Source organism: Periophthalmus magnuspinnatus, chromosome 2 (genome assembly GCF_009829125.3).
Source record: "Periophthalmus magnuspinnatus isolate fPerMag1 chromosome 2, fPerMag1.2.pri, whole genome shotgun sequence".
NCBI classification, from domain to species: Eukaryota; Metazoa; Chordata; class Actinopteri; order Gobiiformes; family Gobiidae; genus Periophthalmus; species Periophthalmus magnuspinnatus.
In genome coordinates this window covers 7,642,154-7,660,980 of record NC_047127.1, presented here as the reverse complement: position 1 = coordinate 7,660,980, position 18,827 = coordinate 7,642,154, and the positions used below count along the sequence as shown (strand labels likewise).

At 41.3% G+C, this 18,827-nt stretch overlaps 2 protein-coding genes across 3 annotated transcripts; both read left to right on the top strand.

The window, feature by feature from the left end:
* Positions 1-80: 80 nt before the first annotated feature.
* LOC117384843 (zinc finger protein 271-like) lies at positions 81-12,273 on the top strand. 2 transcript variants are annotated; one of them, XM_055226676.1, is made up of 4 exons: positions 81-222; positions 9,031-9,472; positions 9,564-9,662; positions 10,105-12,273. In XM_055226676.1, the coding sequence occupies exons 1-4, from the start codon at positions 204-206 to the stop codon at positions 11,789-11,791; spliced, it is 2,247 nt and encodes a 748-aa protein (XP_055082651.1). In that variant the 5' UTR covers positions 81-203; the 3' UTR covers positions 11,792-12,273. The 2 variants fall into 2 exon arrangements, with proteins under 2 accessions (XP_055082651.1, XP_055082648.1); XM_055226673.1 differs by lacking the exon at positions 81-222 and adding an exon at positions 6,165-6,222.
* A 395-nt stretch (positions 12,274-12,668) lies between these two features.
* LOC129456795 (piggyBac transposable element-derived protein 3) lies at positions 12,669-18,824 on the top strand. The gene is made up of 4 exons (XM_055226670.1): positions 12,669-12,811; positions 14,456-14,633; positions 14,903-15,150; positions 16,611-18,824. The coding sequence occupies exons 1-4, from the start codon at positions 12,793-12,795 to the stop codon at positions 18,521-18,523; spliced, it is 2,358 nt and encodes a 785-aa protein (XP_055082645.1). The 5' UTR covers positions 12,669-12,792; the 3' UTR covers positions 18,524-18,824.
* Positions 18,825-18,827: the final 3 nt, after the last annotated feature.

The following is an 18,827-nucleotide window of genomic DNA, read 5'->3' as shown; positions in this document are numbered from 1 at the left end:
AGGTGGTAAAATAAAGATGAATAAATAAATCCAGTCTGGGCATGCGCAGATCGGACTGTGACGCAAAGTGTGTTCCGGTTTAAATGTTGAGTCCTGATTCTTCTGAGGGTTTAAGGTTTTTCTCTCTGTAACACGTGTCCTGTGGATTTAAAGCACATCTGCCTCAAGTCGAGTCACAGTTGAGTCTTAAAGGACGTTTTGAAATGGCGATATCTCAGAAAGGTAAGTGGATTATTGTGTTGTTAAAATACAGCGAGCAGTTAGCATCGCGCCTCCTATTTGTATTTACAATTGAAGCCAGAAGTTTACATACACTATATAAAAAGACACATACACACTGTCAGCTCTCATAGTCTAAGACAGTGTGTATGCGTCTTTTTATACATTTAAACATTCACAGAAGGCTAACTGATGGCTTATTGTGAAAGAAAAGGCCAACAATCAGCAAAGCAGACAATTGAATAAGCTGATTGACCATGCCCTGATCATGTCCTTTAGATATATATCCTTTACTTTTTATATAAACGTCCTGGTTCACTGTTTTATCCTGGCATGTCGTGTCCTTTAGAGTAAGGACTGAGTAAATGGCTATTTTGAGTCACACACACCTGCCTGGCTCTAAAAACAAATGGCAGCAGCAGATATTTTGCTACTATAGATTAAAAACAAATCATTTGAGAGGGATATTTAAGCTGCTGTGAACACATGAGTCCCGTTTCTAATAAAACTTTACATATTATATGCTTTTCAACCTGTTCCCGGTGCATGTTGGACTCCGCCAGGGCTGCCCTTTGTCACCGGTTCTGTTCATTATATTTATGGACAGAATTTCTAGGCGCAGCCAGGGGCCGGAGGGGGCCTGGTTTGGGAACCACAGGATTTCATCTCTGCTGTTTGCAGATGATGTTGTCCTGATGGCTTCTTCGGGCCAGGACCTGCAGCAGGCACTGGGGCGGTTTGCAGCCGAGTGTGAAGCGGCTGGGATGAGAATCAGCTCCTCCAAATCCGAGGCCATGGTTCACGACCGGAAAAAGGTGGTTTGCTCTCTCCGGGTGGGTGGTGAGTCTCTGCCCCAAGTGGAGGAGTTCAAGTATCTCGGGGTCTTGTTCACGAGTGAGGGAAGGATGGAGCGGGAGATTGACAGGCGGATCGGTGCAGCGTCTGCAGTGATGCGGTCGCTGTATCGGTCCGTTGTGGTAAAGAAGGAGCTGAGCCGGAAGGCGAAGCTCTCGATTTACCGGTCAATCTACGTTCCTACCCTCACCTATGGTCATGAGCTCTGGGTAATGACCGAAAGGACAAGATCGCGGATACAAGCGGCTGAAATGGGTTTCCTCCGCAGAGTGGCCGGGCGCACCCTTAGGGATAGGGTGAGGAGCTCGGTCACACGGGAGGAGCTCGGAGTAGAGCCGCTGCTCCTACACGTTGAGAGGAACCAGTTGAGGTGGCTCGGGCATCTGCTCAGGATGCCTCCTGGACGCCTCCCTAGGGAGGTGTTCTGGGCATGTCCCACCGGGAGGAGGCCCCGGGGAAGACCCAGGACACGCTGGAGGGACTATGTCTCTCGGCTGGCCTGGGAACGCCTTGGGGTCCCACCGGAGGAGCTGGAGGACGTGTCCGGGGTGAGGGAAGTCTGGGAGTCCCTGCTTAGACTGCTGCCCCCGCGACCCGGCCCCGGATAAGCGGAAGAAAATGGATGGATGGATGGATGCTTTTCAATATAAATGTATAGGCTCTTGGGGGCCCTCTGGTGGCCTCAGGACCCTAAGCAGCTGTTTACTCTGCTTATAGACTGGACCGGCCCTGCACCTTACATTTGAAAAACAGCCTGGATCAAAATCTCCAGTGTCACCTGTAACATTCTGACAGTACATACTTTATACAGCAGGTGGCAGCACACTCCCTTCTGCAGTTTGTTTTCCCCCATTAAATCAAAGGAAGAAGGAGGCGAGGAAGTGAAGAGTTTTCACTTTTTAATACGCCTCCTGTAAACTCTGTATTGTTAAAGCTCTAAACTATTTCAGATCAGTTGAATTTTAAGCAGTGATGGGAAAAATGAAGCGCCATGAACCATTGGAGCTTACCTGACTATTGCTTCACCAAAAGGTTCAATAGTGAAGCTTTAAAATACTGCCACCTGGTGTTGATTTAATGTATAGCAAATGTTAGGTGTTTTGATTGAAACAGGACACGCTCTTGAAACAGAAAATGCATATTCTCATTGTTATTAACGGTGTTACAATAAACATGCCTGAAATTGGAATCTTGTTTTCATTTATTTTTATAAAAAAAAAAAAAAATCTTTTCCAAAGTTTTTGGATTTAGTCGATTTTCTTTTTTTAGAAAGCATTTCTCCAGCTTTAGAAAATATTCTTTCACATGGCACTGAAGATGCCGGAGAACACAAATAAATCCTTGTAAGTTTATAAAGATTTGGATATAGGTGCTTTGCTCTGCTCCAGTACACTATTGGATCTTCTGTTCTTGTTTGTTTCAGTGAGGTAGCGATCAACTTCAATAGTTGCGTCTGCAATAATGCTGGAGGTGCTTCAGCTGCTCTCAACTGTTTGGTCAAAAGGCTTCCAAAGGGAACCTATTAACAAGAAAACATATAAAACAATAGCCGATACAGAGTTAGGACTCTTGATGTGAAAATATAAATTTATTTTCTTACCCGAATTGGCAGAAAGATCCAGAGGGGCAACTTCAGCTGGGTCCAGGAGGGCAGATGTGGCGCTTCTCATAAGCTGCACACATTCATTTTTTAAGCAATTAATTGCTTCTTGTGCTTTCACATGGCTTAGAAAAGCTAAATGCTTGAACCTAGGATCCAAGAGAGTTTGCAACGTTAACATACTTACTGTTTCCATACGAAAAATATGCTCTTTTAATCTTTTTGTCAGGTTTTCAGCAAGATTTTTTGCAATTATATTGGTGAGTTCAGATGATCTGTTAACAACCGCATGATGCACCATGGCCATCAGTGGAATTACTTTGGAGGAAGACACTTTTTTCTCACTCGACAGCTCAACAGTAGCCTTGTAAAATGGCCCCAAAATAACGAGTGCTTCCTTCATAATATCATAATCTGAAGCTGTTAATCAGTGTTCACTGTGGTGAGGGCTGCGCTGACTGATTCTTTAATTCATATGTGCGTTTGAACATCAAGAAAGTGCTGTTCCAACGCGTGTCCACCTCAATAATCATCTTAAGGGGTTGTCCTCCCATCTGGAGCTGGAGTTGGAACAGTCGCTCTTTTGCAGTTGTACTTGTTCTGAAGTATGTGGTAACTTTTCTGCATTTGGTTCACAGCTCATTCATTCCTGCAGCATCATCTAAAGATTTTTTCACCATGAGGTTAATGGCACGTGCTACACAGACAGTATGTCTGACATTTAAGCGTTTTGCGCATCATATTAGAGGCACCATCCGTTATAAGAAATTTAGTTTTTTCTCTGATGCCCCACTCCTCCATCAGGTTAATGTGTCCTTCTGCAAGGTTTTCAGCAGTGTGGCTTTGTGGGAAGTGTTTAAGTCCTAGAAGAGTGCTACACAACTGGTCATCATCAAAAAAATGACAAGTAACAGCCAGATATGCGTCTATGATTATGGAGGTCCACATATCCGAGGTGAGGCTCAAAGCTGAAGCCTTCTGCAGCTGTTCTTTTGATTTTTCCTTTGCCTCGTTGTATTTTTTCTCTACCATTTCCTTCAAGGCCTGAGAAGGAAAAAACAAAGACATGAAAAGTACTAAACCTACTGTATTGGACTAAAATCTAGGACACCAGAAATGTTAACACACCTTTCTGTTTGGCAGAACGTAGTTGGGATCCACAATTTTCATCAACTCCACAAAACCTTCATCCTCCACAACTGAGAATGGCCGGGAATCTTTGATCATGTTCACAACTCCAGCATCAAGCATGGCTGATCTGGATTCTGGATATAAATTATTATTATTATTATTATTATTATTATTATTATTATTATACGTTGACTAATGGCTACCGCAGCTGGCTGAGCTGCCACATCATCATTTCCGACTTGACCATGCAATCCCTCGTAGTGTCTGATCATCGATGACGTATTATTGTTGTATGGAAATTAGCATTTTGCTAAATCTGGTGCAGCCATCTTTTTATTGTATCTGCACACTGTCCTTCAAATAAATAAATAAATAAAAATAAATAAGTATGCCAACTGTTTGTCACAGACCAAGCACTTCACCTGTAAAATGAGTATTTATTAGCAGGAGTAAGACAGAAATTAAATAAATGCTCAGCAGGCTTTGTTGTTTGAAGGTTCACACTTCTTTGTACAAAAAAAGATTCAGTCAAATTTTGTTACACAATAAATTAGCTATGACAAATGCTAAGTCAAGGGAATGGTGTTAGTTTCAACAAGTATGTTCCAGCAAACGATACAAATTGAGCCTACTAAATGTCTTGGGCAGAACCGAATTTGAAAGTAATTGCATTTGTTAATGTTTGCTGATTAGAAGTCAAGTAAATGCTTGTGGAACTGAGGCCTACATCAATTAGCTTACTTTGTAATTTAACCTTCTACTACAACAATCATTTCTTCACATTAGAGAGCCTTCAAATACAGTAAGTGTCATTAGGCTTAGCCCAATTTATTGACACCTTATTGTGCGAGATCATTTCAAAATATCTCCATACAGGGGAAGTCCTCCTTTTTCTAGCAGGTTCCATCTGTAAAGGGAGAGGATTTATTTGTGCATTATGTGACAGCAGAATGTGCACATACCAAAATAAATATAATTTAAAACTCAGACACCCATTTTAATCAATCACCACAGTGAAAGAATAAAGTGCCTGTTACTTACACCAAGATTAGAGGAATATTCTTTGTACAAGTTCACAAAAGGATTCAGTAATTTCTCAAATACAGACTATCTCTCCAACAAGCTCACTCACTACAAACGCCGACAACACCCACGAGGGGTCACCGGATTCAAAGCTCTAACAAATGGGCGAAGGGATGGGCGAAATGAAATGAGATCTTGAGATCTTTACCGAACAAAAGTGGCGTTCCCAATGGAGACTCAAACTGAAGTGTGCATCATGAACAAGGCGATCACGTGATGAGATCTCATCCAGAGCAGGTGACGTCAGAGGTTCACACTCATCCAGCCCTTATAAGCACTTTGAATTTGCAGCGCCACTCGTGGGTTGTTGTCGGCGTTTATAGGAGTTAGCGAGTTAGTAAGTTTGTCAGTGAGTTGGTGAGTTAGAAGTAGGTGAGTAAGTTGGTCAAGTAGTGAGTTACTGTTACCGTCCTTGATTGGCTTGAGATGTAAGCAAAAGGCCATATGTTTAAAATTTCAAAGTGCACTTGGTGTCTGGGTTTGACTAAATGTGGGTCTTTTTTTTTTTTTTGTTACAACTCACTGGAACTGTGGCACTTTTGAGATGAGCATCTGGCTAGTTTCAGTACTATTTAGTGTGTTGAGAAATCAAATCCATTTACAGATGCAGTCATCAAGAAGGAAATCCTCCACAATGTGGGAACACTTCATACTGGCCATAATAAGGTGTGAATGAATTAAATGACATTTGGCATAAGCTTGACGAAAATGTTAACAACAGTAGAAGAACAAAGAGCTTTTTAGCAGATGCAACCATTGAAGTAGACCGTTACCTTGCTGAAGTTCCAATACCGAGAAGCGAGGATCCATTAATGTACTGGACCAAATCAAAAGTGCTATACCCAACCCTGTATAATCTTTCCAAAAGTTTCCTCTGCTCCCCAGCATCCTCTGTTCTTTGTGAGAAAATTTTTTTTAAATTTTTGAATAAAAATCAATGAAACAGAATTGTGTGACATGTTTTATTATTTTTATATACAGGCCTTTACAAATATCCAAAGTGTTAGTTGAAATAACTAAGGCTAATACACAGCTCAAATGTTGTAATGTATGCAAAGTAACAGCAGATGGCAGTATTATGAGACCTCATTACTGTACCACATTTTGAATCATCATCACCTCATAAGATCTCATTTCCCCCATCACTACTAACAAAGGAAGTGAACCGGCAAATGAAGCATGACGTCATCCTCAGTGACTCGAGCTTCGGTCACGTGGTTGGGAAGCTTCACTTTTCCACGCCCATTTTACTCGGCACAATCTTCGGCGCTCCGGTTCATTTTTCCCATCATTAGTTTTAAGGGACATCGAGGACATGGCGTTATCCCACACAGGTAAACCGTTTGTTTTTGTTAAAATGCCACGTGCAGTTAGCGCTAGCATCCTGGTAGCATGTAGCCCACAGCTACTATTAGCATCCTTTGGTGTTTATTTAAGTCTGTAGCACTTTATTCTTCTCTGTGTCGTGTTGTCTGTATTTTGCACAGTTCTGAGGCTGAGGGGTGGGACATACAACAGTCCAGACACATTAAAACATCAAACACGAGGCTGTGTTCGATGCTAATGCTAATAATAAACTAGAACTCGTGCGTTCCTGTCGTAGTTCTATTAAAATAACCAATAATATATTCTTATTGGCTCTGTGCACAACGGGAGCCGGCAAGTTCCAATCAGAGGGACAGTGGCTCGACTATTTCCAGTTTGCAGTGTAATGTAATGTCTATGAGGTTTTACGCACTGCTGTTTTGCACCAGTTTTGCGTTTCAAACGTGACGAAACGGACAAAACAAAGGAAGTACACGATCGAGGACACTGTGGATGTTTGTACAAGTTAAGATTCAGGAGTAGAGGACCTTATTTTTTAATGGATTAGATGCTGAGCGTGTTTTTTTCTGCTATTGGCATAATTGTAGGTCAAATATATCGTGCGTAAAAGTTAGCATCATGCGCTCTGGCACATTTGCGTTTAGCTGCGTGAATTAGACTTCATTTGTGTCATTCTACTGTGTCTAAGGTGTTGTTTTATTCTGCAGTTTGCTTTGCTCGGTAAAATATACGCCCCGCCCACATCCAAGATGGCAGCAGCATGTCCTTTGTCTGTTTTATGTATGTCTATCCCAGTTTTAGTGGATTTTAGAGCATTTTCTTCTTGAAAATGTGCCAATTCTGTTTTATCATCTAATATACTTGTGGACTGTGGACCTACACCACTACCCTGTGTTTTGTGAGCCTGTGCTAACTGGCATGAGCCTGCTAAATCACTCTGGGATCTGTGCTAACCAGCTTGAGCCTGTTAGATCACTCCTGGTTTGTTTCACCCAGAGGTCTGAGCTGTTCACTTTTGTTAAATGCTAAAATTGTGGATGATGGCATTATTTAATATTCTTATATGCCTCTTGGTCCTTTCGGACCTTTTGGATAAGTAATTGTTTATGGACACACAGCAGGGGAACTTCTTAAAATCATCTTGATCTGCAAGGTATTTCTGGCAAAGGCACATGCTCTATAGCGTTGCTAAAATCAGAGCAGTTACAAATTCAGTTGGATCATGACATTAACTACATGCCTGTTTTGCCCAGAGACCTACCTAAACCTCAGTCTATTCTGGCTTTGTATAATTATCTCACTTGTTCATTCAATGGAGATCTCAGTTTGGCTTCAACATATCATAGTATTGAATCAAAATCAAATGTGAAACAGAGACTGTTGATTGTCTTGCTTCTACTGCAACCAAAATCCTGGCCCTGAGCTGCAATATTCCCAGGCTCCTTCTGATTTTAAACATTGTCTGGTGTCAAATATATTCATCTTAATGTGCGCAGATTACTACCGAAGGTGGACATGGTCAGAATTTGGGTTAAATCTATAGATGCGGATGTTGTAGTAATTTCTGAAACTTGGTTAACTAAATCTATTACTGATGAAGACATTAACATATTTGGGTACAATGTCTATCGCACTGACAGGCCTAAAAAAGGAGGCGGTGTAGCTATTTATGTCAAATCAAGATTTAATGCCTCTATTGTTTTGTTCCAATCGATATGTAAACAAATGGAGTTTTTGGCCTTGAATGTAGAAATTGCTAATACTCTTCCTATAACTACTGTTGGCCACAAAGAGACTGTTATAGTGACTGGCACACAGAAGACCAGCCATAATCATGTTCAGTGTGTTTTTAGTTTGCAGTGTGTGTTTCTTTACTCTTTGTAATGTGTGGAATTTGTAAATATATGTTTATTTTGACCCATACCTCTTGTTTTGACTATATTTTATATATAAATATATATTTTTATGTAGTGTTCTGATATGCTATATACATTTCCATAAGTCATAGAGCAGCTCAGTGCAGATACAGATTCCTCTCAGTGTGAGCTTTCAGTAGAGCCTCATTGTTGTCTGTGGGTTGAAACATTCAAAAGTTATTGCGTTTTTTCCAAACCTTAGAAGGTTTGGAGAGGTTTGGGTCCCTCCATAAAACACCTGGATTTACTGATAATAAAATGAGTGTAAAAATCTATTTTTATAGATATTAAGCATAAATTTAAAATGTGAGAGGTCAACAATAATTTCAGTTGAGATATATTTTTGTCCCCAGCTGCCCACTGCAGCTTTCATTTTAAAAAAGTGTGTTCCAAAGTGTATAAATGCTCAGCAGACATACTTCTGATTCTGACACCTGTATAAAAATAATTGTGATCATTTTAATTTGGGGAGGTTTAACATGTTGTCAGTGACATCCACCCGCAGCTCCCTGTCCACTGCCTGATCTGTCTGGATTTAGGGATTTTAGTGCCACTCGGCAAGAACCTCAGACATTACAATGCACTGGAAATGGTCAAGCTGATGATCTCTGATTGGAATCTGCACTTCTGCTGAACTAGCCAGGCCACAACATGAAAAGGGGCCATTACCACCACATTCACCGGGATTTAGCAAGAACTTGATTCCACTTGGCCTAAGCGGAGGCACCTGCCACTTTTAAGCAAATGAATGGAGCTGAACTTTAGTTTCACATTAAACATCTACCGATAAAAAAAAAATCTATTAAACTTGTGGCTGTTATGGTAAACAGATGATTGCTTTAGGCAGTGCACATGTCTGTGTCAGCAGCTCACCCATTACTCCCCCACTGTCTACTGCAGCTGTCCAGATGTCCTCTCCTGGTCCTGGTCTGAACCAGGACGTCCCAGACACACTCCAGATTAAAGAGGAGCCAGAAGAAGAGGGGATCAAACAGGAGCCAGAAGAAGAGGGGATCAAACAGGAGCCAGAAGAAGAGGGGATCAAACAGGAGCCAGAAGAAGAGGGGATCAAACAGGAGCCAGAAGAAGAGGGGATCAAACAGGAGCCAGAAGAAGAGGGGATCAAACAGGAGCCAGAAGAAGAGGGGATCAAACAGGAGCCAGAAGAAGAGGGGATCAAACAGGAGCCAGAAGAAGAGGGGATCAAACAGGAGCCAGAAGAAGAGGGGATCAAACAGGAGCCAGAAGAAGAGGGGATCAAACAGGAGCCAGAAGAAGAGGGGATCAAACAGGAGCCAGAAGAAGAGGGGATCAAACAGGAGCCAGAAGAGCAGCTGCAAGTGTGAGCCTCAATCACATCTAAACACATCTAACTAAAGACATGATTTTTTTAGTTTGACAGTTACATTGTGGTTGTAATTTGTTATTTTCAGGTGTCTAACTGAATCAGGAGCTGTGTGTGTGAAGACAGAAGAGTTCAAAGAGGAGTTGGAAGAAGAGATCGTCAAACAGGAGGAAGAACAGCTGCACGTGTGAGGCTCATTTTCACTCACTTAAGAGACTGTAGCCAAAATTAATCCCAGTAGGCCTACGTATCTAAAAGTTTCCTCAGAAATTAACATTGTGATAATTTTTGTGCTTGCATGGGGACATTAACAATTTACAACAACAACAAGTTAGAAAAATGTGTTGGGCTTGTCTTTAGTGTAAAACAGTGTCAACAACTTTTCTAACATAACATTGAAAAAAGCAGTAAGGAAATGGCAGACTTTGGCAGTCTTTTGGCTGTTTACTTTTAGGGACGTGTGGAAAGAGGGACGTCCCATGAGCGTCCTTCTGGTGGAAGTCCTCACACAGATCCCTCTTGTGTTAGCAGACTCTATACAGACAGAGGGACTTCTGCACACGGGACAATATCATTCCAAACTTTGTTTTCTTTTTTTTTTAAATTCAGTTTGATTTTATTTGTTTCAGGCTTGTCTCCGAGTCCAGTGTTGTGTGTGCAAAGACAGAAGAGTCCTCACTGCTTCAACCAAGAGAAGACACACAGGGAGAGGACATCAGCTCAGAGACTGAGGGAGACACGGAGCACTCTTCTGACTATGACGACGACTGGAAAGCTCCATTCAGCTTTTCAGATGATGAAGACCAGGACTACAACCGAGTCCACATCAGTCCAACCTCTGGTGCAGACTTGTATTTGGGGGGGAGGCCTGAGACCAGTCCCACTGTGGACAATGGAGACATGTCAGGAACAGGTGAAGGAGCTGAGAGCAGGAAATACCAATGCTCTGTTTGTGTAAAAAGATTTGGGTCTAAGTATGATTTACAAAGACACATTAGAGTTCACACAGGAGAGAAACCATTCAGCTGCCCATTCTGTAAGAAAGCATTTGCTCAAATTGGTAATCTTGCAGTACACATAAGAACACACACAGGAGAGAGACCTTACATCTGTTCAATTTGTAAGAAAGGGTTTACAAATTCCACCAGCCTCAAATATCATAAGGAAACACACACAGGCGAAACACCACTCAACACCACTGCACCAAATTCAGATCTGTCCCCCGAATACAAGTCTGCATCAGAGACAAGTGCCACTGTGAACAATGGAGACATGTCAGGAACAGCTGAAGGAACTGGAAGGAAGAAACACCAATGCACTGTTTGTCCAAAGAGATTTTGGTCCAAACATGTTTTACTAAGACACATTAGAGTTCACACAGGAGAGAAACCATTCAGTTGTTCAATCTGTAAAAAGGCATTTGCCCTGAAGAGTCATCTGACAGAACACACGAGAACACACACAGGGGAAAAGATTTACCGATGTTCAATCTGTAAGAAAACATTTATCAAAAAAGGTGACTTTACTGAACATATGACAACACACACAGGAGACAAACCTTACAGCTGTTCAGTCTGTGAGAAATCATTTATCAGAAAATGCCATTTTACTGTACACATGAGAACGCACACAGGTGAGAAACCTTACAGCTGTTCAATCTGTCAGAAAGCATTTACTCAAAAGAGTAATCTTGAAAGACACATGATAACACACACAGAGACACAGTACAGTTGTTCAGTCTGCAAGAAATCATTTCCTGACGAAGGTAATCTTGCAGTACACATGACAATACACACAGGGGAGAAACCTTACAGCTGTTCAGTCTGTGAGAAAGCATTTAGTTTAAAGAGTAATCTTGCAATGCACATGAGAACGCACACCAGTCAAAAACAATTCAGCTGTTCTATCTGTGAGAAAACATTTCCAGCTAAATGTAGTTTCGCAGAACACATGAAAACGCACAAAGGAGATAAGTCTTACAGCTGTTCTGTCTGTAACACGTGCTTCGCCACAAGCTCTCATCTGAAAAGGCACAATAAGAGAAATCATGCAGGTGAAAAGCCTCACAACTGTTCAGTTTGTAACACACGGTTTAACTGTAGCTCTTATCTGAAAATTCATATGAGAAGTCACACAGGGGAGAAACCTTACAGCTGTTCTATCTGTAATGCACGGTTTAACCAGAGCTCCAATCTGCGCAGACACATGAAGAATCACAAGGGAGAAAAACCTTACAGCTGTTCTGTCTGCAATACACATTTCAGCCAGCGCTCTCATTTGAACAGACATATGAAAAATCACAAAGGAGAGACATAGACTGCAATGTGTTTGTCATGTTACTGTTCTAAAGAGATTATTGTTTAAAACGGAGATGAAATTCTGTGATGAAATGAACTGCTAAATATTAAAGCAGACCTATTATGCAAAATGATTTTTCAGAGCTTTTGACCATGTTTCAGTTTCTCCCTCTCATTTATCCAGTCGAAGTTGTATTTGTAGTAATTTGTGACTGTTTTCTAGAGGCCATATTGCCGATCAATCACTGTTCTCACCGCTACCGGCATACGCCTACTGTGACGCACTTGTTTTAGGTAAATATTGCGATTTAAAATGTCCAAATTATAATGTAATCTATGACACCCATGGATCTAATTATACCGGTACAGCAGATACAAGCACAATAGGTCTTCTTTAATACTGCACGGACTTGGTTTATGTATATTTCTGTTATTACTGAGCCTTTTGGAAAGAAACTCGTAAATCTCTGCACAAATAAACCTAGTTGTATTGTGAGTTTGAGCCAAGTGCCTCACAGATTTTTTTTGCTTTTCTAATTACAACTGCTAAATATTTAGTTTACATAGTTTTACATCAGTTTGTTGGAAGAAATGTTGAACACAAAAGGACAAAAATACAGGAAGTAGGAGTTGGTTCTAAAACAAAATACCTTTACCTATGTCATCAACAAAATAGCAACACCAAAACAAAAAAAAAAGAAAGAAATATGCAAGATTTTTTGTCAAATCTAAAGTATAATTGCGTCATGATGTGTGCTGCAATTTCAATTAGGCCCAGGTCACCACTGAAAAAGATATTTCGATCCTAATGGGATTCACGTGGTAAAATAAAGATTAATAAATAAATCCAGTCTGGGCATGCGCAGATCGGACTGTGACGCAAAGTGTGTTCCGGTTTAAATGTTGAGTCCTGATTCTTCTGAAGGTTTAAGGTTTTTCTCTCTGTAACACGTGTCCTGTGGATTTAAAGCACATCTGCCTCAAGTCGAGTCACAGTTGAGTCTTAAAGGACGTTTTGAAATGGCGATATCTCAGAAAGGTAAGTGGATTATTGTGTTGTTAAAATACAGCGAGCAGTTAGCATCGCGCTAGCATCGTGTTAGCATCGCGTTAGCATGTAGCCGTGGAGTGTAGATACAGTCCTTGGACGTGTGTCGTGCTCAGGTGAGAGTCGTCACGTGGATGTTCAGCCAGTTTAATGTTAAATAAACCAATGGAGACCTGAGTTTAATGTCCACAGAGACACATGTGCAGAACAAGTAAACAAAAGAGCAGTGGAACCATCCTGTCCGTGGGTTTCTCTTCATGTTATGGTCGACATTTTGAGGACTCTGATTTTTCTCTTTTTCATTATTCTGAAAACCACGGATAAACTGCTGGAATGAAGAATGCGTTTGAAAGAACTGTTTATGCAAGACAAGACAAGTTTATTTGTACAGCACAAATCGTACACAGTAATTCAAAGTGCTTTACAGAATAAGAAAGGCATTAAAATCACACAAATGAAAACATAAATAATCATAATAAAATGAACATGAAAACAGAGGAGAGCAGAATAAAAAACATTATAAAACATTTCAGTCATGTTTAGTTTATTTCTCAAATTTACCTTTTTGTTGGACAAATATGCACCACAAATACAGCAGGTTTGATCATTTAATTTTAGTTTTACTCCAAGAATCACAAACCATGCACGTGACCAGATTTTCAAACTGAAACACTGTAAGACTTCCGGGTTGGTGATAATAAAATTATGAAAACCACACATAAATAATATTATTGAGCTCTTGATCTATTCATGATATATTTTTCATGATTCACTTGTGGGTCAGTGTATAATAAGAGACTTCAGACAGTGGAGTTGAGAACATTTTTGTGTTCTGGTAATTTTTAAGCACGTTTTACTTTATTTTGGCTAAACAATGACAATTTTTACTCCTCTTTACTGTTGATGGCATAGACTGTATATATAAATGGACATAGCTAACCTGCTAGCAACCGTGTTCCAAAGAGGAAGTGACCATGGGCACGCTTCCATCTCCATCAACTCTGGCTTCAATTCACTTTCTATTGTAAACACCGTTGTCCCTCTCTCTGTAACTGCTGCTGTTGGGCACGGTATTTTAGTCTTAAAATGTTCGTATTAACCCGCTCTACATGATCCTGGCAATTTTGCCCGTAAATCAAGATATGAACATTAATAACAGACAAAGCACGTGCCTTCTGTCCCCAAGGTCGCTCCCGCTAGGTGCACGGCCCCTACTAAACCCTTCGTTTGGGGATTCCTTAAAAGTTTGGCATTTTTCAGCTTTTCTTTTACTTTCCGTTGATGCATCAGAGGCACATTTTCCACACATTATGCCAAACAACAGCCCCTTTGTGTCGGTGGCTATGCTCACAAATGTTTGTTGAGAGGTTTGCTCCCCGGATCTTGACAAAACTGAGCTGTAAGTGTATTAGTTGACTGTATTTTACGGATCAGAAAAATTACAATGTCAGTGTCAACACACTGGGGATAATCTGTTATACAATTTTCGGAATCATTATGTAATAAATTTCTGATTTAGACTAATCCATACAACCTCGTGGATAAAGAAAAGACGTCTAGTCCCCCAGTATGGACAAATTCCCAAAGTGTCAATTTCACAGGTGTTAATTTCAAAATGTCCACTGTCTCCTGCAGGTGTCGAGATGCCCCGTCTGAGTCGTGGTCCTACTCTGAACACCGAGGATTTCCCAGACACAGTGCACATTAAAGAGGAGCCAGAAGAAGAGTGTATCAAACAGGAGGAAGAGGAAGTGAACATCAAACATGAGGACGACGAAGAGAGCGTCAAAAAGGAGGAGGAGCAGCTTCAAGTGTGAGGCTTCACCTTTTCAAACACACGCTGCTACAATTTTATTATCTATTTAATGTTATCATCTACAGTCTTTACTATAAATTTTAAAATCAGGATTCAGGACCATTTCAGAATAGTCTGAAATATGATCTACTAAACACATGTGTAGGATTAGCAGGTTTAATACATGAGACTCTATGCAGACAGAGATGGACTTCTCCACACAGGACAGTATCATTCCAAACCTTGTGTTTTTGTTTCATTTTGATTTTATTTGAACTTCTTTTCAGCTGTGTCCCTGAGTCCAGTTCTGTGTGTGTGAAGAAAGAAGAGACCTCACTGCTTCAACAAAGAGAGGACACACAGGGAGAGGACATCAGCTCAGAGACTGAGGGAGACACAGAGCACTCTTCTGACAATGATGAAGAATGGAGAGCTCCATTCAGCTGTTCAGCTGCACAGATGGAGACAGAGGCTAACGGAGACCGCAACAACCAAGTCCAATTCAGAGCCAGAAGTACCACTTCACCAAACTCAGGTCTATCCCCCAAATACAAGTCTGCACCAGAGAACAGTGCCACTGTGGATAATGGAAACATGACAGGAAAAGCCGAAGGAGCTGAGAGCAGGAAACACCAGTGCTCTTTTTGTTTAAAGATATGTGGATCTAAACAGAACTTACAAAGACATATTAGAGTTCACACAGGGGAGAAGCCATTCAGCTGTTCAGTCTGTAAGAAAGCATTTGCTCTAACAGGTCATCTTACAGTACACATGAGAACACACACAGGGGAAAAACCTTACAGCTGTTCAATCTGTGAGAAAACATTTTCCCGAAAGACTTATCTTGCAGCACATATGACAACACACACAGGAGAGACACACTGCAGCTGCTCAATCTGTAAAAAATCATTTCCTGCCAAATCTAATCTTATAGTACACATGAGAATACACACGGGAGACAAACCTTACAGCTGTTCAGTCTGTGAGAAAGCATTTAATGTAAAGGGTAATCTTGCAGTCCACATGAGAACACACACCAGTCAAAAACTATTTAGCTGTTCAATCTGTGAGAAAACATTTCCCAAAAAGTGTTATCTAGCAATACACATAAAAACACACACAAGTGAGAAACCGTACAGCTGTTCTGTCTGTAGGAAAGAGTTTAGCCTAAAGGGAAACTTTGTAAAACATATGGCAACACATACAGGAGAGAACCCTCATGGTTCATACATATACAACGCATCAAACTCGCCAAGTTAGACTCTTGAAATGTCTGTCAGCCAAGGACGTCTTTAACGTGTGAATGACTTCTCTATACATGGAAATCTTGGAGCTGAAACTGATTTCATTTCTTGTTTTATTATATGCATGCACTTGTGTATATATTTGTTTATTTGATCCCAATTAGTGTACTGTTGTAACAAATAGAGCTCCTGGGGTCCTCCTAGGACCTGGCGTCCACATATGTGGACAGCACATTTTGGGTTGTCTAGGCCACAATACAATTTTTTTCTCTGCTGGGTCCTGGTGTCCACATATGAGGTCATTATACTGCCACTTAGTGGTGACAGAAGAGTATAACAATTTATAGTTTAGATTCCAGATGGCTGCCAAAACACAAGGATAGTCAGATGTTAACTCCAGATGCAAACCTCACCAGGGTGAAAAAATCTTAATTCTATTTCAGATATTTATATAAGTGTTAAATGTCTACTATGAGTCAAAGTCAAATTTTACAAAGGTTAGTAACACTAACAATGTAGCAGGCTGCTAAAAGTGCTGTCCACAAATGTGGACAGCGGGAGGTTGTTTTGCTGGAAATGTTCGCGTTAGCAAAAATGTTAGCAACAAAATGTGAGAATGAAATTGTATTTTGGCATGATTTTGGAAGAAAACAATTGTTTATTACAGTATAAACATAAAGTATGTCTTATAAACAAATAGGCATAGATTTTTATTATTACTATTTTTTTTTCTCATGATGTGTTTTTCCAGAGCGCTTATCCCTGTCAAGACAAGAAATGGAGTTACTTTGGTCATTTGATGGAAACAACTCTGAGGTGGAAGATTTATCAGACATCGATGATGCTGTGGGGAATCCTGAATATCAACCCTCACGACAGGAGCAAAGCAGCAGTGAGGAGGACAGTGAGTGTGAAGACTCCAGTCCACAAACCTCTAAACCTGACAGGGGACATAAACGCAAATGTGATGAATATGAAGGATATCGTTCAGATCGCAACTTTGCCAGACGTCGCTCTCGGACAGAGCAGGATGAGGGTGATGACTCAAACAATGTCCCTGAAGAGACAACACCAGGACCAAACCATCATCATCATCATCAGTCCCACAAAGGGAGTGGGATGCGATGGAAGGCTTGTCGGCTAACACCAAATCAGGCCCAGTTTGAGCATGAGGATGAAAATGTGCAGGACAGAGAGGAGTGGAGCCCACTGGACTACATAAAACACTATATTGATAAAGATTTGATGAAAACTATTGCCCATTGCTCTAATGCTACATCTCTGGCTAAAAGTGGGGTCCCACTCAACACATCAACTGATGAAATTTACCATTATTTTGGTGCGTGTATTTTGATGTCTTGTGTACCATATCCTGAAATTAGGATGTACTGGTCAAAAGTCTTGAGATTCCCTGCCATTACTGAAAAATTCACACGAGACAGATTTTTCAGACTGAGGAGTTCACTGAAAGTGCTCATTGATGATGACGTTCCTGAGGATCTAAAAACATGTGATCAGTTCTGGAAGGTGAGACCTTTCCTGAACCGCATTCTGCAAGGCTGCAAATCTCAGGCTCGACCTGAATGTGTTTGCATTGATGAGCAGATGATTGCATTCACAGGAGCTTGTCCGTATCGACAATATCTGCCAATGAAACCAAACCCAGTTGGCATGAAAAACTTTGTTTGTGCAACAACAGATGGTCTTGTGCTGGACTTTGAAATTTATCAAGGTGTAGATGCACTCCGTGAGCAGCTTCAAGAACCAGAGGATCTAGGTTTGGGAGGCTTGGTGCTAGATCGCCTGTCTCAGACTCTTCACCCTCATACACGTGTTTACTGTGATCGGTTCTTCACATCCATCCGTAGTGTGGAACACATGAAGAATAAGCAAATCTATGTAACTGGTACAGTCATGAAGAGTAAGGTCACTGCAGCAGTGGAGAAGCTGCCCACTGACAAAACAATGAAAAAGGATGGAAGAGGTACCTCAGCACAAGTTACCACTGAGGATGGAACGATTTGTGTTTTAAAATGGTACGATAACAAACCAGTACTGATGATATCTGCTGTTCATGACAGAGAACCAGAAGACACCTACCAGAGATGGGACAAAAAACTGAAACGGCTCGTGACCATCTCACGACCAAGTATTGTCCGTGAATACCGTTCCAAGATGGGCGGAGTTGACCTTGTTGATAGAATAATGAGTTACTATCGCATGAGTGGGCATACAAAGAAATGGACACTACGGATGATGATGCACTTTACAGATCTGGCTTTAGCCAACAGCTGGCTCCTGTACTGCAAAGACCGCACTGCATGTGGCAAACCAAAGAAGAACATCATGCAGTTCCTTGAATTTCGTATGGAAGTGGCCATGAGCTTCTTGGCACAGCACGACAATGAGAACTCTGACTTTTCAGAGTGTGAAAATGATCCAGACATTTTAGTCCAAGGGAAAAGGCGTCCAGTCCTGGCAGTGCCCCATGTTTCAGTCCGCAGGAAGGCTAATGCACATCTGCCAGAGGTGGTAAACCTGAAGAATGCAGTGCGCTGCAGAGCAAAAGGCTGTTCAGGGAAAACTCGAGTGCAGTGTGTTACATGCAAGATGTTCCTCTGCTTACAGGCAGATCGCAACTGTTACATCGCCTTTCACACATAGGTGGACAGCAGTGACGTGCAGTCAGGGGAGGCCTCACCTGTCATCACAGAGAAAAAAATTAGCGGAGAGGCACAAGCCGTTTGTGCCTCACTATGGACTGACGGCTGTAGCTCAGCAGTGACACCTACTGCAGCTGTGAAAAGGCGTCGGGTGAGGCACGTAGTCCCCTGGCCTCATGGTAGGGGGCGCTCGTGAGCCCACGGATTCTTGCAACTCCCGGGACAGCAGAATAAATAACAGCAAGCTACAATTTAGAGTTAGCAAGTCAAGTTTAGCAATCTGTTCACTTTTTTCTTCTTGTCTG